Below are 24102 nucleotides of genomic sequence, written 5' to 3'. Positions count from 1 at the left end.
ATTCGAATTTTCAGACCCATGAGTTTGTCCCCATGGCTGGGAGGTTTGTATACTCCAGTCCATCGCTCACCAAAACTTCATGCAGGGATTACTCAATGAATCTGTCTCTGGAAGATGGCATGTTGATGCACGGCTGTCAGGTGCCCCACAATGCTTACCTCTGCCTGTGGAGCAAGTCCGCAGAGACGACAGGAGCGCCCACCCCTGTACCCACCTGACCCGTGTGGACAGTAGAACCCAGCAAGGATGAGATGGACGCAGGGAAGGGAGCCAGAATGAAAGCAGGGGGTTGAGGTGAAGGGTGTCTCGGAGCCAACTGAAAGACAAAGAGACCCAGATCAGTGAAGGACCCAACTCCCGCGTTGCAAGATACGCCAAACACACACAGAAAAGCCCTGTTCCCAACCTAGAACTCACCAGTGGCTGCAACTATTGAACCCTGAATACAGCTTCAAGGAAGGTTCAGTTGTGACGAGATGGCAGCGTTAGGCTATCAAGAACTAAAGGAATAGCGCTCCTGCGCGTCAGTTCCACGTGTCTGGGCTTAACAAACTACTGGCATCCCTGGAAAGCAAATAGTGGAAACCCAGGGAGAACGAACAAGAACAAAATAACCCTAAGCGCTCCTGCGCGGATTTACCAAAATCATCTTCAAGCGCGTCAGCGCGGACAAGATGCAAATGAACCATAAAACGCTCCTGCGCTTTCAAGATCAACCAACCCTAAGCGCTCCTGCGCGGATCTAACAAAATCATCAAAAGGCGCTCTTGCGCGGTCAAAATCAATAACTCTAAGCGCTCCTGCGCGGATCTAACAAAATCATCAAAAGGCGCTCTTGCGCGGTCAAAATCAATAACTCTAAGCGCTCCTGCGCGGATCTAACAAAATCATCAAAAGGCGCTCTTGCGCGGTCAAAATCAATAACTCTAAGCGCTCCTGCGCGGATCTACTTCTGATCACCCATAACGCAGCCGCGTTACGGTGACTCCACCAGAATGGAACGAAAGTACCTTATTGTTCCCCAGAGGGATTTACGAAGACCCCAGCGGGGCTCCAGTCAGGAAGGCACAGCCCGCTTCCAAGGTCTTCCGTGCAGGTGAAACAGCGTCTCGTGTCGTTCAGCACATCTAGCGAAATCCGAAGCACAGAGCCGGCGGGAAACGCGGTGTTTAAGCGTTTCCCCCGGAAGTGCTTCCGTGAACTGCTATGCTTGTCTAAAGACTAGACCGTGACTCATCTCCCAGCCGGAAGTGAGTCTCTCGGCCGTTTCTGTGTGTGGTAGCGGGGAAGCGGGGGAGCGGGGAAAACGGCAGGCGCCGTAAACATGACAGTACCCCCCCCCAAAACAGGTCCCCCCTCAACCCCGCCAGAACCTTAAATGGGGGATACAGGACGAGGACTGAGCGGATGGCTCAGATGAAAGGCACGAACCAGTATGGGAGCATGGCGAACATGGGACAATGGCTCCCAAGAACGCTCGTCCGGCCCGTACCCCTTCCAGTCAACCAGGTAGAAGAGCTTACCCTTAGTACGACGAGAACCCAGAATGGCCTTGACCTCATACTCGACATGGTCCTCCACCACCACCGGAGAAGGAGGAGAGGGAAGAGAGTCACCAGAACGGACCGGTTGCAGCAGCGAGACATGGAAGACCGGGTGAATCTTCATGTGTGGAGGGAGTGAGAGTCTCATAGCCACGGGATTAACCACCCGCTCGACCTCAAACGGACCCACAAAACGGGGCAACAGTTTCTTGGGACCGTGCACATTGAGGTGCCGAATGGACAGCCACACCCGATCACCCACACCGTACTTGGGCTCCTTCTGTCTGTGTGCATCGGCCTGTGCTTTGTAGGTGTCCTTAGCCTTGGCCAACTCAAAACGGGCTTGTTGCCAGATGCGGCGCAAGGATTCGTGATATGACCGGACTGTGGGTAACCTGCTGTCGGGGGGACCCTCCCATGCGGAGGTGCGGGGATGACGGCCATGAAGACAAAAGAAAGGAGACATTCCAATGGCCGAATGTTTACTGTTGTTATAGGCGTACTCCGCCATCCATAACACCTCGGACCATTCCTTTTCAACCATAAGCAGTAAACAACGGAGGTACTGCTCCATGGTGTGGTTGGTTCTTTCGGCCTGACCGTCGGTCTGAGGGTGGTACGCCGAGGACAGGCGCACGTCCAGTTCGAGGATCCTGCATACTTCCTTCCAGAAGCGGGAGATGAATTGCGATCCCCGGTCCGTGATCACCACCGATGGAACTCCATGGAGGCGAACCACCTCGTGTACAAAGATCAAAGCCAGTTCCGCAGCCGTGGGTAGTTTCACCAAAGGCACGAAATGAGCCATCTTGGAGAGATGATCCACTATGGTGAGAATGGTGGTGTGCCCCGTCTTGGTGAGAGGGAGTTCCACCACGAAGTCCATGGAAATGGTGTGCCACGGATACGGTGGCACCGGGATGGGACGTAGAAGACCCCTAGGAGGCTCGGATTTGTTCTTCCCTAAGAGACAGATGGTGCAGCTCGCCACATAGTTCTTGGTATCCGTCACCAGCGATGGCCACCAAAACTGTCGTTGTACGAGCTCAAGCGTCTTGTGGTACCCCGGATGGCCGGATAGAACATGGTCATGGCACAGGCAGACTGCCTTTTGCTGACTGGTCAACCCCGGTAAATACAATTGTTGTCCATGGAACAGCAACCCATCTACGCACGTTACCCCTCCTTGTCCGTCCGCCAGAACCTCCAGGTCGGACTGCTTCGTGTCTTTTTGTACCTGAAGCATGAAGTCTGAGGATGCTACAACGCCCTGGAAGCGTGTCTCAGCGATGATGGGGACAGGCTCGGTGTTTTCTGCCTCCTCGTCGGATTCTCCTAGCCGTGATAGGGCATCGGCCTTGGCGTTGTCCTTCCCAGGTCGAAATGTGATCACGAAATTGTATTCATTAAAGAATAGAGTCCATCGAAGCTGTCGGGCGGTAAGGGCACGGGCTGACCTCAGGAATTGGAGATTCCTGTGGTCCGTGTAGATGGTAACCGTGTGCTTAGCGTCTTTCAGGAAGTGGCGCCATTCCTCGAATGCGGTCTTGATAGCGAGAAGTTCTCTGTCAGACACGGTGTAGTTGCGTTCGGCTGGTTGCAGTTTCTTGGAGTAGAAAGCCACCGGATGCAGCTGTCCTGTGCTAGTACTCCTTTGAGATAACACCCCTCCAATGGCGTGTTCAGATGCGTCTGCCTCTACAATGAAGGGCTGTTCTGTGTCTGGGTGCACCAGGACCGGGGCTATGGTAAAACGCCTCTTTAGTTCCTGAAAAGCGTCGTCTGCTGTCTGATTCCACTCAAACCGTACTCCTTTCCGCAACAAGCGGGTGATAGGAGCTACCATCCAGGAGAATCCGGTGATGAATCTCCGGTAGTAGTTGGCAAACCCCAGGAACCGTTGAACCCCTTTTACGGACTCCGGAGGAGGCCAGGACAGAATGGCGTCCACCTTCTTGCTGTCCATTTGTATGCCTGCCGGAGTGATGATGTGACCCAGAAACTCCACCGAGGTAACGTGAAAAACGCTTTTTTCCAGTTTCACGTACAAGCGATGTTTACTCAGCTGTCGTAGGATGGAACGCACATGCTGCACGTGTTCGGTGATGGATTGCGAATATATCAAGATGTCGTCTATGTAGACGATACAGAAGACGTCTAGGTAGTCCCGTAACACCTCGTCTATAAAGAACTGAAACGCCGCGGGGGCGTTACAGAGTCCGAAAGGCATGACCTGGTATTCGAACAGACCGAATTTCGTCCGAAAGGCGGTCTTCCATTCGTCACCCTTTCGGACTCTGACGAGATGGTAAGCCCCACGGAGGTCGAGCTTGGTGTATACGGAGGCGTTCTTTACCTGATCCAGAAGGTTGGTGATTAACGGCAGGGGGTAACGGTTTTTTACGGTGATGGCATTCATAGCTCGAAAGTCTATGCAGGTCCTCAGATCACCTTCCTTCTTAGATACGAAGAAAAGAGGAGAGGAAACCGGAGACCTGGAATGACGTATAAAGCCGTTGTCCAGATACTCATCCAAATAGGAGCGAAGGTGGATGTTCTCCTTTTCCGTGAGCGAATAAATTCTGCTACAAGGCAAGGTGGAGCCTGGAACGAGGTCTATACGGCAGTCGAACGACCGATGCGGTGGCAAGGTGTTAGCCCCCTTCTTGTCGAACACCTCGGCTAGGTCCTGGTATTCCTCTGGTATGGCTGGTGTAGTTACCTGGGAGACTATCCCCATTCCTCGGAGAGGAAGCGATTGTGCTTGTATAGCATGACTCCCCAGGAGATCGTCCTTCGCATAACAGGTTTCACTGCAGTATTCCGAGTTCAGGTGTACTATTCTCGACACCCAGTCGATGTGGGGATTGTGTTTCACCAACCATGGTAATCCCAATATCACCTTGAATTGAGGGGCATCGATAACATCAAAGCTGATTGATTCGGCGTGGTGATTAACAAAAGACATGATCAGGCTCTCTGTTTGATGCCGGATAGGACCGGAGGTGAGATCCGTACCATCAACAGCCTTGACGGTTTCAGGTTGGTCTTTTGGCACTGTAGCCATGCCCAAGGCACAGGAAAAAGCAGTATCGATAAAACTGCCTGTAGCACCGGAGTCTAACATAGCTGTCACCTGCCAGGTCCTGCCCGCCTGGTTCCGTAAGGACACTTCCATTCCTACGTGGTGACTGCCGTCAAATACCGCAGGGATCGCTAAGGTGCAAGTCGAAGAACCCAGAGGACGGATCCCCTTGTCTACTGGGTGTTTTCGTTTCCCGCCTTGTCCGTCTTGGTGATGGGCAATGCGAAAGGTCTTCTGCCCCGGGGTTTCGTTGGCTTCACCGGACATTCTCTGACGAAGTGGCCGCTTTTCCCGCAGTACAGGCATTGATTCTGCCTCCTTCGCCTTTCCCTTTCTTGACTTGTTAAGGGCCCTCTGATGCCCCCGATCTGCATTGGTTCGGTTGTCTCGCCTTGGGAAGCGGAAGCAGGGTCCTCTCTGGCTTTTTCTACACTTTTGTCCCCGAAGGATAAGAAACGGTTTTCACTGCCTTTCCCTTTCTCGGTCCTTCGTTCCTGTAATCGGAAATTCATTTTCACCACTAGATCGATGAAAGGACCTATCTCCTCCGGTGGGTTGGGTAATTGCGCTATGAGATCCTTCAGATCATCGCGCAATCCTCGATAGAACACAGACACCTTTTTGTCTTCAGGCCAATGGGATTCGATAACAAGCCTGCTGAACGTGGTGATATAATGAAGGAGGTCCTGGCTGCCTTGCTTGAGGTTGAGCAGCTCGTTGTCCGCTGCTTGCACAAAGGTGTGACGAGCGAACATACGCCGCATGGACTCCTGAAAGGTGGGCAAGTGGTGTAGCATGGGATCGTCGTTTTCTACCAACGCAATAGACCACTGGGCGGCGTCTCCGCCCATGTAGGACAGGATGTAAGCCACCTTGGCTGCGTCGTCGGGAAAGGCCGTGTGTCTGGCCATGAAATGCAGGTGGCATTGGTGCATGAAAATACCATACTTGGTACTGTCCCCATAGAAGCGTTCAGGTGGTGCCAACTGGACTGAATGAGGGGCGATGACTTGGATGGCTGTATTCGGAGTGGTGGCAGCGGAGGACCCCCCAAAGGTAAAAATAGGTGGTCTCAAAAGACCCTCCTGACTGACCCTGGGGCTCGGGTTGGTTCCCCAAGGACTGGTAACTCCAGCTGACATCTGGCCCTGTAGGGCGGTTATGTCATGGCGCAGACTGTGGTTCTCTGCCTGCATGGCAGCCAGCATGACTGCGATGTCTTGTAAGGTAACCTCCGGGTCGCCCATGTCGTCTAGGTGGACTGATAAACGTGGGCTTCGGATTCTGTCAGGTGCCCCACAATGCTTACCTCTGCCTGTGGAGCAAGTCCGCAGAGACGACAGGAGCGCCCACCCCTGTACCCACCTGACCCGTGTGGACAGTAGAACCCAGCAAGGATGAGATGGACGCAGGGAAGGGAGCCAGAATGAAAGCAGGGGGTTGAGGTGAAGGGTGTCTCGGAGCCAACTGAAAGACAAAGAGACCCAGATCAGTGAAGGACCCAACTCCCGCGTTGCAAGATACGCCAAACACACACAGAAAAGCCCTGTTCCCAACCTAGAACTCACCAGTGGCTGCAACTATTGAACCCTGAATACAGCTTCAAGGAAGGTTCAGTTGTGACGAGATGGCAGCGTTAGGCTATCAAGAACTAAAGGAATAGCGCTCCTGCGCGTCAGTTCCACGTGTCTGGGCTTAACAAACTACTGGCATCCCTGGAAAGCAAATAGTGGAAACCCAGGGAGAACGAACAAGAACAAAATAACCCTAAGCGCTCCTGCGCGGATTTACCAAAATCATCTTCAAGCGCGTCAGCGCGGACAAGATGCAAATGAACCATAAAACGCTCCTGCGCTTTCAAGATCAACCAACCCTAAGCGCTCCTGCGCGGATCTAACAAAATCATCAAAAGGCGCTCTTGCGCGGTCAAAATCAATAACTCTAAGCGCTCCTGCGCGGATCTAACAAAATCATCAAAAGGCGCTCTTGCGCGGTCAAAATCAATAACTCTAAGCGCTCCTGCGCGGATCTAACAAAATCATCAAAAGGCGCTCTTGCGCGGTCAAAATCAATAACTCTAAGCGCTCCTGCGCGGATCTACTTCTGATCACCCATAACGCAGCCGCGTTACGGTGACTCCACCAGAATGGAACGAAAGTACCTTATTGTTCCCCAGAGGGATTTACGAAGACCCCAGCGGGGCTCCAGTCAGGAAGGCACAGCCCGCTTCCAAGGTCTTCCGTGCAGGTGAAACAGCGTCTCGTGTCGTTCAGCACATCTAGCGAAATCCGAAGCACAGAGCCGGCGGGAAACGCGGTGTTTAAGCGTTTCCCCCGGAAGTGCTTCCGTGAACTGCTATGCTTGTCTAAAGACTAGACCGTGACTCATCTCCCAGCCGGAAGTGAGTCTCTCGGCCGTTTCTGTGTGTGGTAGCGGGGAAGCGGGGGAGCGGGGAAAACGGCAGGCGCCGTGAACATGACAACGGCTCCCTCCTGCATTAAGAGAGCGCAACAGGTACCTGCATCTGCAGCTCTTCTTTCCAGTTTTTGAGACAAGCAGCTCCTTCAAGGCCCTTCAAACTTACGCTGACTTCTTTCAGTATCAGACTACAAAGTTGTTTTTCAGTTTAGGAATCCATGTTTGCCTTCACAGACTATCGCTGAGTAGTTACTCTGATCGCTCCTATCACTTTTGGTGAGTAGACACCACTATTCAATTTGTCGCAACAGCTGAATTTAATGTATGAGCCTTTTTTTTACGTCACAGAGTATCAAGGAGTTTGCAACCCTTATACCATTAATTCCTGGCCAGCAGACAATGCCACTGTGGCTATGAGACAGCCACCACGCGCCTTTATCTTACAACACATATAACTATATGATGGTGACAACTATTTTACCTTCTCATAGGGCAGCCTTTGGCCCCCACTTATTAATGACCATAGGCAAATCCAAGCACCTGGTAGGCCCCCCACTAGTTATCATCTGGATGCGAGTTCTGTAATGCGGTGTACTCCTACGTGACACATGCATTTTACTTAACGTTGTATACACAACTTCGGTCTCTCTGTATCATGTGGGGTGTATCCGCCGTCTTTTGTCCTGAAGACTCCGTTTATTTTAAATCAATGCAGTGTGGGTCCTAACATCAATGCTAACTGTACTTATGTATGGATCTATAATGCTTGGATGTATAAAAACAAAGGTGTCAATTGGGGGTAACAGATTGCAACTAACAATACTGTAAGAGGATGAATACAAGACTATAATATTTCTTAACACAAGTTAAATTCAGTTAAAAACATTGTTCAATACTAGTTAAACAACCCGCCTGCCCAGTGCAGCAGAATTAATATGGAATTAGTGCCATTCCCATACCAGAGAAGAACGGCCCCAGATGTGTTTAAAGACGTGGTGCTGATATTCCCACCTGTAGATGAACCATTCTTAGTCTAATATACAAAAGAGTTCTGAAAACTAGTCTATTTTTGGTAGAAAGGGTTCATCATTTTTCCTGCATGGCATGATGCATTTCCACAGATTTAGAAACAGCAATTCATCTCCTCCAACGGTTTGTTACATTACTGAAGATGGTTGTATTATGAAAATAACCAGTGATGCAGAGACACAGAATTTGTGTACATTGGTTTTACTCATGGTGGTCCATGTTCAGACTGCTACATGTCCAGATGAAGACTGGATCAAAGGAAATGGAGCAGGTTTCAGTCCTAGCCAGCATGTCCAGCACTTGAAGTCCAGCTGTAGTCCTGCCAAACATAGATGTGCAGTGGTTCAATCACAAACATATAGTACTTTAAAGAACCTGAATTTAAGCTGTTTCTCTTAGGTATTCTTTAAATAGTGGATTGAGATTGAAATTGCCAGTGTATGTGAAGTGCATTGTGGTTTGAACACTTCTGTTATTAAGACGTTATGCAGTTGTGAAATAAAGACCTTGAATTGTCCTCAGGTTTTCAGGAAGGACCTTTTGGGAGACGTCTGATGAATTTAAGGGGGTGAGTCCAATCTGCTTTGGAGGCAATGTGCCAGCTGAGTGTATTCCAATTGTTTTGAGGTCTCAAATTGGAAATTAGTAGGCTCTCTTTGAAAGGGCTTAATATTTTCTTTGTGACACATCTTGAAGTGACCAATGTTTCCAGGTTATAGTTTTTCCATCTATTGTTATTCCGGCATTGTCTCACAGCAGAGCATTGTTGAATGGAAACCTGTATATTTTCAACTATCTGTAAGTTGTGGCCCAAGCACTGATCATTAAGGTTATAATGACATGGTTTGACTCAGATGGAACTTCTTCCAATTTATGGATTATGGCAATGCATAAACAGCAACCAAATAGCGGTTCTTCAATGGTTACCCACGCTGACTTCATCATCAATTTAGGAATCATCTGCAGCATCTGGTGAGTTTGAGGATGCATATTACCGTGAAATCTTAAGTCTTGGCTTCAAACGTGCCCACATGAATGATTTGATAGTAAGCTTGGGCAACACGCAGTGGTAGCATTCAAAAGTTATATTAAAATCTGGGGGGCCATTTTCATCCTGATCAATTGTACCCTAGCACTGTGGGATGGACAAAGCTCCGACCAATGGGCAAAGTTGGCCAGTTTTGTTAATCGAGGGCTTCAGGTTATCAATTATTATGTTCTCAAGGCCGATTATGTTGAGGGCCTATGAGTACTTAAGGTTACGGGAAACCATGTGAAAGGATAGTCAAAGCAGGACAAGTGGTGGTGGAGCTGATCACTGGCAACATCTTACTCTTACTCCAATTCAACTTGTAGCTGTGACAGCATAGAACTCAAGAATTAAAAGAGACCCATAATAGAACCCATAATGAATCTCAAACTGCTATTTTTCTGAACTTTCCAGTGATGATGGTAGAGATATTATTGCTCACCTTTTGTTTTGTGCTATGATACCATCCTGTACTATGGTCGCAGTGCACTCCAGAAGTAGATTAATAATAAAATGTGTCTTTAAACGGAAACAGCCCGCTCAACTTACCCACTTTCGGAGGCACTCACAACATACTGCTTGTCACTGGTTGCAGAAGCTTTGGATATACATGTAATGGAAGATGTGTGGCCAAACAACAATGCTCGAGGATTGATCTGTAAAACAGAAGAACAGACTATGAACACACCAAACACACGCCATCTCGTCGTTATAGCCATGCCATTAAACAAGAAAATAATCTGTTACTTGCACCTGAAGCAGCACTTTAAATGACCATCATCTCAGCAAAATGACAATGGTAAACATTTAAAGCTTACAGGCATAATCGGACTCCACCCGAGGACAGAAATATCAGTACATACAGCACTGCACTGCAATGTGATACCATTGACACATGGAGGGCTATACAAATGCCAAACAACACAAATAGAAGCCAGTAATTTCATCACTATGCTGAGGCACAGTAGTTTGTGCGACAGTCAGATTTACTACATTATTTGGTTCATCACAGGACACAGTAAGTCACTCTCACTCATCAAAACTTGCGATGCCTACTCCACTTTTATGCTAGTTGTCACTCAGCAGTTAGAGATGGGGTACACTTTTATTTGAAAAACACTTGTAATCCAGAATCTTGAGCTGGTTCAAAACTCCTAAAGCAGCCTTTTAAGGTCAAAACCTACCAGAAAGTGTAGCCGTTTGGTTGATAAAAAGACTTCTTATGGACATTCTGAGAGCTTCCCTGGAAATGCATTCCGCCCATTGCTTAACATTGGCTTTGTGGTATGTAACCCACATTTTCTGGCTTTCAATTTGCTGGTTTTGTTTGTTTAAGGCTTTCCAGCATGTCTTCGTCCCTCTAGAGGAGCATACCCATGTTCACCATCACTCCTTGATTTCTTCCACGAGTGCGTGCTTTCTGTAAACAGGCCTTGCCATTTTGTTCTTATTTTGTCACATTTGCTGTGCGTTCAAAGACAGAGGTCAAATGTCAGGCTCTGTATTTTGAGGAAGCATGGTGTTTACTTTTATTTTCTTGACTTTAAAGGGAGAGGATTTATGTGACAATCTTGCTGGGTAATGGGAAAGACATTTTTTTTTCTAGCACACAATAACATTAAAATGTCTGTATTTGAACTGTGCAAATATTCAGAATATATCAGCATTAGGAAAGCGAAATTGAAGCACATTTATCTGTAATTCCGAAGTGTAGTGGAAACAAATATTTTAATACGATCAAAACAAATCAGTACACTAGGTGATGGCATTTTCACATGTTACTGTTTGTGCACTGTATAGTTTTATCAGTAGAACTGTATGTGCAAATATAATGGTCATTTCAATTGCAAATATGCAGCCTGTAAGGACAGGGTCGTAACTCACCATGCACACTCCATTTACGTCACTCCACTCTGCGATACTCCACTCTACACTACACCACACCACGCTATGCCACTCCACTCTAACAACTTTACACCATTCCACTCTCCACTCTATGACACTCTACTATAAACGATTCTTTTCCACTGTGCTCCACTTCACTCTATGACAGTCTACTCCACTCTACGACACTCCAATCTAAGACACTACATGCCACTTCCCTCTACGACACTCTATGCCATTTCACTCTAGGTCACTCTACTACACTCTACTCCGCTATGAAACTCCACTCTATTCGTTTCCCGTCCACTCTACGCCACTCTCCTCTACGCTATTAACTTTTAGCCATGCTGAACAGCAGCCACATTGGTGTTGAACATGGCTAAAATACATTGGCAAAGCCAATAGCTCTTGCACAGTGGAGGCCTATTGGCTTTGGAAGGGCTTGTTTACTAACTGGAGACTCGCTAATCGTTAAACCAAGGATGATTAAAGGAATGCAATGCCGCAAATTTACCTCTTGTGGTCAGTGGCAGTCAGAAAATGGAATAGGCCGTCCATCCAGCCCCAATATTCCCCAGTGCAATTTTGATTCTTGGGAATTATGGCCACTAATATTTTTATGGAACAATGGGCAGTTTACACCACACACTTTTCGTGATTTTGTACTAAATAAAAAATAATGAATTCCATGGCATGACCAGGCTCCTAGAAAAAAAACAAATTTAGAGAATCTATTTACTTATTTATTTAGGATTTGTTAAAAATAAAAAACTGGATGAGACCTTTGGGTTATTTCAGTAGTCACATAAGGAAAACACAGATTAATGATAGTGCGGCGGTGGGGTGAGGGGGAAGGGAGGGTTAGACTGTGCTTGGGCAGCGGGAGTAAACGTCTCTAGTATTTTTCAATTAGGGCTCCTGCCCAGTGTTGCGTTCAGTTAACATTTAAGTATGAAAAGTTACACAGAGGTAATTTCAACTTCAGCAACATTGGGATTAACAGAAAATTACTATAACTGTGTATTTTAAATGTTGCTGTTCTATCCCATGCATTAAGCAGAAGTGTGAAAAGTGTTTTCCTCCTGAACTTGGTGTATTTCTTGTAAATATATTTGAAGATTGCAACATACTAAGTTATTCAGGCTTTCACATGAAAATGGAAACTTTCACAATATTTAATTTCGCAATTTAGTCACTGTTAACATGTTGGAAACAAGTGTAAATTTAAGTCTCTAATCCTCGTAGGTTAAGAGACATGGCTAATTTGAAGCCAATAGAATCTGAAGGGGACCATTTCTACAGGGTACAGTGTGTGGGGAGGTCAGAGATGGAGCGGGTTGAGAGGATTGTTTACACTTACGTAGGTAAAGGTTTGTTCTTTCCAAATGAAAATGCTAGGAATGGTTAGGGTGCCACAGTGGGAAGGTCTCCGAAATAGTCAATCTACCTGAAAGAGCTGGGACCCCTCCAAGAATCACAGACCAGCACGGCTTTGATTAGATAGGTAGTGAATGGGAAAGATCAGTGGCGGCTGCTCCGATTTTGCAGTGCTGGACAACGCAATCGCAGGGGGTGGGGGAACGTGGGAGAGGGGAAATATTTTTTTTTCTAAACAAACACCTACTGCTTCGCCTGCCGCCATGGTGCTCCACTCTTGACGCTGGCCACACTGCACAGGCTCCCAGGGGGCAATCACCTGACTGGGCGAGCAGGCCGACTTGACGCTAGCTCAGGCCCAGGGAGCCTGGGGCTTCTTCTGCAACCAGCTTGTTGCAACACAGCTGGGTTGAGAAACACGAGTGTGCAAATCTGTTTGGCCGTACTAAGACGGCCTGCCAAACTGACATGCACACTTACAAGTGCTCAACACTTATCCCTTGTAGCGTCACATATGGCAGGATGGGCCTGCCCTAGCCCCGGCTGGCAGCAATGAAAAATAAAATAATAAAGTGGTTTTATTATCATTTTAGTTTAAGTGGGTGACACTCTTCCAACATAACGAATGAGCCGCTGGCTGGAGCTCTTTCCTTTTAAAGGTCTGCAAACTAGAGAATGCTCACCTGGTAGTCCCATGATGATGCAATTGAGCGAGCCGAAATGGCCAGCATATGTGCGTTCACGGTCTTTTAAGAATTACCCTTCTGTGCCACATTTAACACCTGAACGAGAATTTCCAGTAAAACAACACTTATAAGATATATTTAATCAGTGTTGTTTTACTGAAAATTATTTAATTACTGGACACTATTTAATTAGTGTAATTTTACTGGAAATTCTCAATACGGCGTTGGACGTGGCACACAAGGATAATTCTTAAAGGACAGTGTATGCACATTTGCTGGCCATTTCGACTCCCACAATTGCATCATCATGAGACTACCGGGTGAACATTCTCTAGTTTGCAGACCTTTAAAAGGAAAGAGCTCCAGCGCCCTTATAGTCCTCTGTAGCATCCGAGTGCGGTGCTGCCTCTTTGCACAATGTGTCATTCTACGTGATGGGTTATGTCAAGCCATGTCAATGTGTCTCAAGTCCTAGACGCTTTTAGATGAGAGAACAGCATGGCTCCAACAAACCCTTTCTTTTAGCTCAAGGTTACCTTTTTTGTTGCAGCTTGCACATCAATGGCCCCATCCCATGCTTTATTGAACCGACCAAACTGTATGTGATTGTCATGGCTCAATGTTTATGAACGTACCAAGAGGGATGGAGTGACTGGAACTTAGCAATAGACAGGAAATATATTTTAATGCCAGTACCAAGTTCAAACAAATCAAAGACCAACTGAGTACAGGAAAACATTTCAGAAAAAGCTAATAAATACATTTAATAGAACAATTGTCAAATATATTTGATTGATTGGATAGTGGGAGGAACCGGTTCCATCATGGCTGCTCGGAGCTAAAGCTCCGTGGAAGCCCCGCGCTCAACAACCTAGCACGGTGCTTCAACACCCCAAAACCAGTAGGAAATACTAACTCCCAACATCGGACCATTGGGAGTATCTGCCGCTGTGGGCGCCGTTCCACCTAACTGCTGCATTGTCGTGATATCGGCTAAATTCTCACCAGGCGATCGCGCCTCAAAATGCCGCATGGGGTGGAGTGGACTCACATTTTGATATAACAGAGCTGGGGCCGCAACATCAGGAACAGGCCCCCCGGGAGACTACACCAGATGAGCGGCGAGTTCTGGAGCTCCCCCATCTACTTCCCCAGTGGCTGCCCGCAGCAGAAGTAAGCAATTCTACCGATGGTGCAGCCCTGAACACTGGAACTGCAACCAACGTGATCCAGGTGTACGGGAGCTTCCATCCGCTTGTGAGGCCCGGCCGTGCGTGTAAAAAGAATCCGCAGCAGAGATACCAGACATGTTCTCAGGAGCCCAGAAACACTTGTAACTGAAAGCAGAGGTGAGCGTTCCCCCCCCCCACCCCTCGGCTTAGTTGTGCGGTGCATTAAGAACGGCAACAGGGGGTGGCTGTCTACACCTGGACCCTTCCCCCCGGTCCCTGACCCCTAGGAGAAACAGTGTGGGGGTGAAGGGGGTCCCTTGATTAGTTTTTTAAGCAAATGAGTGGGATTCCGGAGGCGCCACGTCTGATCCTTAAATGGTGGCCGTCTCTCCCCCTTACAGCTATAACACCGAAATACTCTCCTCCTTGTGAGGCAAGCAGACACTGGCTCTGACCTCAAGCTGCTCCACTGCACATCAATCAACCCCCCTTGGGGGACCGGCTGAATGGAACACCAGGTGCAGAATCCCTTGCCTGACCCTAAGATGGCTGCCACAGTGGTCCTTTACCACGATGTGCTACTACTCTTGGACAAAAATTGAACATCGTTCAGACCTTAAGCTTATCCCCCATCCGTCTCACCCATCAAGAGATTGAATCTGTGAACTTACCTCCGACCGTTGAGACCTAGCTTTTTGGCCGATACCCGGTGGAGCTATTTAGATAGCTATAGAGGAGATGGGCTGTGGACTTCCTCGGCCGTCACCTAACCAGCCGGACTTCGAGAAGACTTTCCTTCGTCTCTTCGCCGTATCTCCCTCCTACCCCTTTACCCTACCCCATTACTCTTCTACGCTCTATTTATCTTGTCTTCTATGTTCTGTAACCCCTTCGATGCTCATGACGGAGCGGTTCCGTCATGAGCATCGGTTGGGCTGTGTTCATGACGGAACCCCTGGGGCATCGATCTTGCCCCCACAGAGGGGGATGGCAGCGGAAGCGCGCGCCGACGTCGTCAGGAAGCGCTGGGACGCCTGGAAGCCATTTGCTTCCAGGCGTCCCAGCAAGGAGAAGGTGAGTTTTGCTGTCTGGTGGGGCCGCGGGGGGATTTTTTCAACTATTGAGGCATCGGGGGAGAGGAAAGAGTATTTCCTCTCCCCTGATGTCTCAATACAGGGCATTCCTGCAGCACGATCGCACACAGCGTCGCGATCTTGCTGCAGGCATGCCCCCACTAGGCACCAGGGATGCTTTTTTATTAAAAGGAATGTAACCCCTTGGGCAAGGGTCACTTCCTTAAGGGGGCATTTATGTTTAAGACTTTTCTGCCCCCCCTGGGGCCCGATCCCCTCGGATCTTTGGCGTTTCGGGCCCCAGAGGGGGCAGAAAAGCCCACTAGAGCCAGGGATTTTTATTTTTTTTAAACGGAAGCGACCCCTTGGGGGAAGGGTCGCTTCCAGCCCTATATTCTTAAAAAATGTGTATTCTGCCACCCCTGGGGACAGATTGTCTCTTAGTTTTGGCCTTTGTGCCCCCAGGGGGGGCAGAATACCCCACTAGACACCAGGGAGTCCTTTTTTTAGCTATAGGAAGCGACACCTTGGGCAAGGGTCGCTTCCTTAGGGGGTACATTTTTTTAAAGTCTTTTCTGCCCCCCCACTGGGGACTGTTTTTGGCGTTTCTGGCCCGGGGGGGCAGAAAAGCCCACGAGAGCCAAGGATTTTTTATTTATAAAAACGGAAGCGACCCCTTGGGGAAGGGTCGCTTCCAGGCCCCTAATTTTTTTTAAATGTGTACTCTGTTCCCCCTGGGGGCAGATCAGCCTGTGTATTTGGCTTTTCTGGCAGAATACCCCACTAGACACCAGGGAGTCCTTTTAATATGTAAAGGAAGCGACCCCTTGGGCAAGGGTCGCTTCCTTAGGGGGCACATTTTTTAAAAGTCTTTTCTGACCCCCCCCCTTTTTGTCGTTTCTGCCCCGGGGGGGGGGGGGGGCAGGGAAGCCCACTAGAGCCAGGGATCTTTTTTTTAAAAAATGGAAGCGACCCCTTGTGGAAGGGTCGCTTCCGGGGGCCTCATTTTTTTTTTTTAATGTGTATTCTGCCCCCCCGGGGGCAGATCAGCCCGTGTATTTGGCTTCTGCCCCCGGGGGGGGGGGGGGCAGAATACCCCACTAGACACCAGGAGGGACATTTTTTAAATTAAAATGGAAACGACCCCTTGGGCAAGGGTCGCTCCCAGGGGGCAGATTTGTTTTTATAAATTTGGTTATTGTTATTCTATACATTTGGTTATTGTTATTTCTGCCCCTCCTGTGGACAGATTTGTCCCTTTTTTTGGGGCCTTTTTGCCCTAGGCGGGAGGGGGGGCAGAAAACCCTACTAGGCACCAGGGATTTGATTCTTTTGCTAGGGGGGCATATTTCTGTCTGCTGTTTTCTGCCCCGCCCTCAGACAAGCTCACCCGATCCCTTGGGCAAGTTCACCCCCATTTTTGCACAGCCCTATTAGAAGGCCCATCTGGCAGATTGACCAATTGGGTAGTGACAGTGTGTTATAATGTTAATTCTTTTATTTTTTGTGAATTTCAATTGTAATGCTTTTTTTCTCCCTTTTTGTTCTAGTTGAAAGCTTTTGCTCTTTAGACTGTTCCAGGTTGCGGTTTCGTTACTTTTGGTTCTGCTGCTAGTGTAGTTGCTTGTGTTTGGTAAGAGACTTTTTTTTGTACAATGTAAATCTTTTTCATTTCTCGGCATGAATGTGTTTTTGCAAATGATGTAAGAATTGCAGTATGTTTGGCTTCTGTTTTTTGAGTTGCAAAAACGTTTTGCATTTGTGCTCAAAGTGTACGTTGTTCTTTTGTGAGTAATTGGTTTTGTTTTTTTTTCTTTCTAGAGGGATATCGTTTTTGCTGTCTCTCTGCAGAGTAGGTGCTGGTGAGTGTAGCGGTCTCTTGCAAGTGAATCGTATAGTTTTTGAGTATATTGATCTTTGTGAAAAAGGCACACATTTTTTTTACTTACTTATTTTGCACAGTGTTGGTTGTTGTTGACTTGTTTGTGCAGTTTCCTTTCTTAGTAAGGATAAAGGCTAGCCGCAGGATTACTGCTCAGCAGGTTGTTGGTATGCTTTTTGAGTCTTCCTCTGACCATGGTCCAGAGATTGACTCTGATTCTGAGGCAGAGGTGGGAGGGGAAGATTCAGGCAGTGAGTTTTCTCTCCACATGGCATCATCGGATGATGAAGCTACACTCAGTGTGGATGAAGCTACACTTAGTGCGGATGAAGTGCCAGTGTTAGAGGAGGACATTGATGTGCTGATAGTGCGGCAAGATGCATCTGGGCTACAGCCTGGGGCTGCAAGGCTTCCCGTAGGTGTAGTGCAGCAAGAGGGATCTGGGACTGCAAGGCTTCCCGTTGGTATAGTGCGGCAAGAGGCATCTGGACCGCAGCTTGGGGCTGCAAGGCTTCCCGTTCAAAGTGCTGACGTCTGGGTTGCCCCAGGGATGGTGCAGCCAGCATTGCCAGACTTAACTGGTGTTCCAGGGTGTAGAGTGAATACTGAAAACTTTTTGCCGACACATTTTTTCAATTGTTTATGGAGGATGTATTTTTGGCAGAGATTGTTGAGCAGAGTAATTTGTATGACTAACAGTTTTTGAGGGACAACAGTGCCAGCCTTAAGCCCCACTCTAGAGCTACCCGGTGGACTCCCACAAATCTGGATGAGAAGAAGAAGTTCTTGGGTTTAACTATTTTGATGGGCTTGCTAAGGAAGCCATCAATGTCTTCATATTGGTCTCCTAGTCCCTTGATGGCAACTGCTATATTTCCGGCAGTCATGAGTCGTGATCGGTATTTGTTTCTGCTTCGGATGATGCATTTTGTCGATAATGGTTTAGCGTTGCCACGAGATCACCCTGATTGTGACCGTCTTTTTAAGATTCGGCCTGTCCTTGAACACTTTGTTGATCGATTTTCTGAGATCTATGCTCCAGGGAAAGAAATAGCAGTGAATGAGTCTTTGGTGTTGTTCAAGGGCCGCTTGGTTTTTAGGTAATACATTCCTAGCAAGAGGGCACACTATGGAATTAAGCTGTATGTGCTGTGTGACATTAGGACTGGATATGTCTCTAATTGCAGGGTGTACACCGGTAAGAAATCCAGGATTAACCCCCCTGGTTGTCCGCCCACTTTTGGAGTGACTGAGAAAATTGTTTGGGAACTTGGTAGAGGATTTTTTAACAAAAGCCATCATTTATATGTAGATAACTTCTACACTGGTGTGCGGTTGTTCAGGGAATTGGCCAAAGTGGACACTGTTGCTTGTGGCACAATCCGCTCTAACCGTACAGGTTTCCCAAAAGAACTTGTTTGTCAAAAGCTTGTGCGGGGACAGTGCAGTGCGTTGCATTGCGAGGAGCTTCTAGCTTTGAAGTTTTCAGACAGGCGAGATGTCTACATGCTGACTACCATCCATGATGAAAGCACTACACCTGTGACTGTTTGGGGCCAGGTTGCTGAAGCGCGCAAACCTGTGTGCATTTTAGACTATAATAGGCACATGGGTGGTGTTGACAGAGTAGATCACAGCTTGGAACCTTACGCTGCTCTTCGTAAGGCTTACATTTGTTACAAGAAGTTGGCTATCCATCTTTTCCACTTGGCAACCTTTAATGCTTTTGTTGTGTTCCAGGATTCTTGTCCTGAGTCAAAGATGACTTTTGCTAAGTTTCAGGAGTCTGTAATAGGCAGCCTTGTTTTAGTGGAACAGGCAAGTGTTCCTAGAGTTGGAGTGGCAGAGGATGCTGCTAGATTGAAAGATCGCCACTTTCCTGATCACATTCCTCCCACACCCTCAAAAGACTTTCCCAGTAGGAGATGTAGAGTCTGTTGGCGAAGAGGTACGCGGAAGGAGACTCGTATGTACTGCCCGAGTGTCCTTCTAACCCTGGGCTGTGTGTCCCTGCTTGTTTTAGAGCGTACCACACGCAAAATAATTTTTGGGAGCATCCATGAGTGGTAAAGTGAACTGCCTGGTCTGTATTCTTTAAAAAATGTGATTCTGTTTCAAGGTTGGCATTAGTGCAATGTATTTAGTTTCTGATTTTGTGTTAGTAGATTTGTATCTATTTGCAATTTGTTTGTGTTTTTATGTTTGTCTAAAAAAAATCCTAAATGTGATGGTGGTGTGTGTAGGCTGGCGCTTGGCTGTTGGTGTGTGTGGACTGGCGCTTGGCTGGCGGTGTGCGTGGACTGGCGCTTGGCTGGTGGTGTGTGTGGACTGGTGCTTGGCTGGCGGTGTGCGTGGACTGGCGCTTGGCTGGTGGTGTGCGTGGACTGGCGCTTGGCTGGCGGTGTGCGTGGATTGGTGATTGGCTGGCGGTATGTGTGGATTGGCGATTGGCTGGCGGTGTGCATGGACTGGCGATTGGCTGGCTGTGTGTGTGGACTGGCGCTTGGCTGGCGGTGTGCGTGGATTGGCGCTCGGCTAGCGGTGTGCGTGGACTGGCGCTCAGCTGGCTGTGTATGAGTAGTGACTTGCTGCTGGTCACTACACACACAGCTAGCTAAGTGCCACTCCACGCAATCCATCAGCTTGTGTGGTTGCTGTGTCAGGAATGTGGGCGTGTGAAAGTGATGGGCCCTTGAATGGCGCTGTCTGCTGGTGTGAGTGTTGTAATGTGATGGGCCCGTGGCTGGCGGTGTGAATTGTTCTGTATGTGTCACACGTATGAAAGGTATATGAATGGCCTGTACAGAGGTTGGTGCCTTGTTGTGGCTTTACAGCTCACGAGCTGTGAGTCAATGGTTCAGTTTCTCGCCCTTTCAATTATTAACAGTGCATTTAATTTTTGCGAAATCACTTGCTTATACAATTGTATATACTGAACCATCACTCACCCTCGTGCCAAATCCAACCAGTATGTGTGTGTGCTTGAGGATTAGATGGCTGTGCAGTAATATTTGTCTTTCTGAAGCAGGGTGTACCTTGTCCCTTTTTGTGAATGTTGTAATGTGTTGTTTTTGTGCCTGGTGGTGTGAATGGTCTTGTGTGTATCACGTATGAAAGGTGTGTGAATGGCCTGTAAAGCGGTTGGTGCCTTGTCGTGGCTTTACAGCTCACGAGCTGCGTCATTGGTTCGGTTTTTTGTCCATTTAATTATTGATAGTGCATTTCATTTTTGTGAAATCTCTTGTTAATAAAATTTAATATACTGAACCATCACTCGCCCTCGTGCCAAATCCAACCAGTATGGGTGTGTGTTTGAGGAATAGATGGCTGTGCAGGAATCTTTGTATTTTTAGTTTCTCTGCCAAGGTGTACGTTCCATGCAAGAATAACCCACCAACTGTAGATATTGTCATAAACCCATGGGAGTTCATGGGGATGTCTCTCTTGTGAATTCCAAAAAGTTATTTTATCCACAATGTGCTGCAAACCTCAAAATGTCTGTCACATTTTCCTTGCAATATTGTGCCGAAATTGTCACGCTGTAGAAACAAACAACTAATTATGTCAAAACGATCTGGTTTTGCAAGGGGGGGGTCATCTGGGTTTTTGGCCCGTGCTTAGCGGCCATCTAGGGAAACCTACCAAACCCATACATTTCTAAAAACTAGACACCCGGGGGCTTCCAGGGAGGTATGGCTTGAGTGGATCCCCCAACGTTTCCTTACCCAGAATCCCCTGCAAACCTCAATTTTAGCTGGAAAAAAAAAATCACTTTTTTCACACATTTTTTGTGGGAAAGTTGTGGCATCACCGGGCTCACACAAATTTCCCACCACCCAGCATTCCCCCAGGTCTCCCGGTAAAAATGGTGCCTCACTTGTGTGGGAAGCCCAAGTACCCGCGACAAGCAAGGGCCCATGTAGTGAGGCGACATCAACATTGCCTATCAAAAAATGTTTTGGGCTCTTGCCTGTCGCGGGTACTTCGGCCTCCCACACAAATGAGGCACCATTTTTACCAGGAGACCGGGAAATGTGATTTTTTTCATCTAAAATTGAGGTTTGCAGGGGATTCTGGGTAAGGAGACGTTGGGGGATCCATGCAAGCCATACCTCCCTGGAAGCCCCCGGGTGTCTAGTTTTCAGAAATGTGTGGGTTTGGTAGGTTTCCCTAGATGGCCGCCGAGCACCGGGCCAAAAACCCAGGTGACCCCCCTTGCAAAACCAGGTGGTTTTGAGATGGGCAATTTTGATGTCGCCTCAGTACGTTTTGGGCCCTTGCCTGTCGCGGGTACTTGGGCCTCCCACACAAGTGAGGTACCATTTTTCTCGTAAGACTTTGGGGAACGCGGGGTGGGTGGAAATTTGTGGATCCACGCAGATTCCAATACTTTCCACCACAGAAATGTGGGGAAAATGTGTTTTTTTGACAATTTTTTAGGTTTGCAAGGGATTCTGGGTAACAGACCCTGGTGGGAGGCAGTCAAGTCACCCCAGCCTGGAATCCCCTGGGTGTCTAGTTATCAAAAATGTATAAGTTTGCTAGGTTTCCCAAGGTGCTCGCAGAGCTAGGGTTCAAAAACTACAGCTAGGCACTTTGCCAAAAAAGGGTCATTTTTCACTGTGAAATTGAGGTGTTACCACGTTGCGTTTTGCACAGTTTCCTTTCGCGGACACTAGGCCGACCCACACAAGTGAGGTACCACTTTTCTCGGAAGACTTTGGGGAACGCGAGGTGGGTGGAAAATTGTGGATCCACACAGATTCCAGAACTTTCCACCACAGAAATGTGGGGAATTTGTGGGTTTTTTGGACAATGTTTTAGGTTTGCAAGGGATTCTGGGTAACAAAACCTGATTGGAGGCGGTCAAGTCACCCCATCCTGAATTCCCCTGGGTGTCTAGTTTTCAAAAATGTATAGGTTTGCTAGGTTTCCCAAGGTGCCGCAGAGCTAGGGTTCAAAAACTACAGCTAGGCACTTTGCCAAAAAAGGGTCATTTTTCACTGCGAAATTGAGGAGTGATCACATTGCGTTTTGCGCCGTTTCCTGTCGCGGGCACTATGCCTACCCACACAAGTGAGGTACCATTGTTATCGGGAGACTTAGGGTAATTCAGATGTAACTGTTATTACCTATTGATTTTTGATGCATTTCTGCCTTCCAAATGAAAGACTTTGTGTAAAAAATAAGTCATTTTGAAAAATGACCAATAATTCTCATGCTAGTATGAGAATTCCCAATTTCGAAAATGTGCAAATATGTACTGTTTCTAAACTCTATAATTTGTTCCCATTTCAGAAATACATAGGTGTCTTTCATACCGTTTTTTCCTTGTATACATTTTCCCACAATAATTGCTATATACCCGGAACATAATAAAAAACCATTGCAAATTGCTGCTCAGTTTTTGACTCTGGGTTCGTCGGGTTCTTGGTGAACCTACAAGTCCTATATATCCCCACAACCAGGAAGGTCCAGTGGATGTAACGGTATATTGCTTTCAAAGAGCTGTCATAATTAGAAGAAGTTACAGGTAAAAACGTTGACACAAAAGGCTGTTTTTTTCAACTAATTTTCAATTTTTCCCATATTCAACTGTTAGTTTCTATAAAGAAACCTTGCTGGATCTACATAAATGGCCCCTTGCTGAATTCAGAATTTTTTCTACTTTTCTAAAATGTATAGCTTTACAGGATCCATTATTGTTTTCACACCCATTTCTACCATTAACTGAAAGGAGGTTGAAAGCACAAAAAATAGCAAAAATAGGCTATGTCCCAGAAAAATGCCAAAACTGTAATAAATGTTGGTTTTCTGACAAAAGTCTGTCATTCCCTAAAAGCTGGGAGAATGGTGATTTCAGCCCCACAAACCCTTTTTTGATACCATTTGCAGAGAAAAACCCAGACACTTTCATTTGCAGCCCGTTTTTCCCATTTTTCACAAACAAAAAAAATGTAGCTGTATTTTGGCTAATTTCTGGGACCCCTTCAGGGGACTCCACAAACCCTGGGTACCTTTACAATCCCCATGATGTTGGAAGAAAAGGACGCAAATTTGGCGTGGATACCTTATGTGGTCAAAAAGTTACAGGGGCCTAAGCGCGCACTACCCCAAATAGCCCAAAAAAGGCTTAGCACAAGGGGGGGGGAGCGGAAAGGCATAGCAGCGAAGGGGTTAAATGTTTTTCTAGCAACAAATGTAACTTGTAACTGATGTAATTTTGTAACAAAGTGGATCCTCATGTAAGGCGCACTGATACCTTCGGGTCTAGCCAGCGATAAAACTCAAATAGTTAAATGGATAAAAATACAAATCTATTTCATAAAAAGTCAAAAGACAATTCAGAAGATAATCCTGTGAAAAATGCTAACACTGTTTTGGGGACGAATGATTTTCCCCCAGCAGAAAATCAATTATGTTTATAGGTACTGGAAATGGACCTTTCTGCAGGGTCACCCCCAAACATTTTGCCTTGCTCCTCCCCTTTTTGCTCTATTTGTTTTATAGGCTTTAGGATTCTGAGCACTTTACCACTGCTAACCAGTGCTAAAGTGCATATGCCTTGAAATCAAAACATGGTAACTCTGGCTTATCCACAAGTGGTATATTTAACTTGCTGATAAGTCCTAGTGAAGTGCACCACATGTGCCCAAGGCCTGTAAATTAAATGCTACAAGGGGGCTTGCAACAAAGATTGTGCCACCCACTTCAGCAGTCCTGTAGACATGGCTCAGTCCTGCCACTGCAGAGCCTCTGTGCGCATTTCGACCTGCAAGTTAACCTAGTTGCAAAGGCCCAAACCTTCCTTTTTATTACATATATATGTCACCCCTAAATAAGCCCTAGGCAGCCTTAAGGCAGGGTGCAGTGTATTTAAAAAGTAGGACATGTCCTTAAAAGTTACACATGTCCTGGTAGT

General features: G+C 47.2%; 1 protein-coding gene and 1 long non-coding RNA gene across 5 annotated transcripts in view; one reads left to right on the top strand and one right to left on the bottom strand.

Moving 5' to 3' along the window:
- Positions 1–24102, bottom strand: part of WDR7 (WD repeat domain 7) — a 1596127-nt gene that overhangs the window by 1459385 nt on the left and 112640 nt on the right. For all 4 annotated transcript variants that reach the window (XM_085630124.1, XM_085630134.1, XM_085630121.1 and 1 more), the window contains one exon: positions 9656–9762. In XM_085630124.1, coding sequence (XP_085486250.1) covers positions 9656–9762 — 107 coding nt within the window. The remainder of the gene's footprint in view (positions 1–9655; positions 9763–24102) is intronic.
- LOC146863991 (uncharacterized) overlaps positions 1–24102 on the top strand; it is a 211375-nt gene that overhangs the window by 78981 nt on the left and 108292 nt on the right. The window lies entirely within an intron of this gene.

Source organism: Triturus cristatus, chromosome 2_1 (genome assembly GCF_964204655.1).
Source record: "Triturus cristatus chromosome 2_1, aTriCri1.1, whole genome shotgun sequence".
Classification (NCBI taxonomy): Eukaryota; Metazoa; Chordata; class Amphibia; order Caudata; family Salamandridae; genus Triturus; species Triturus cristatus.
Note: the sequence above shows the minus strand (reverse complement) of the source record. Positions and strands in the feature narration are given on the sequence as shown.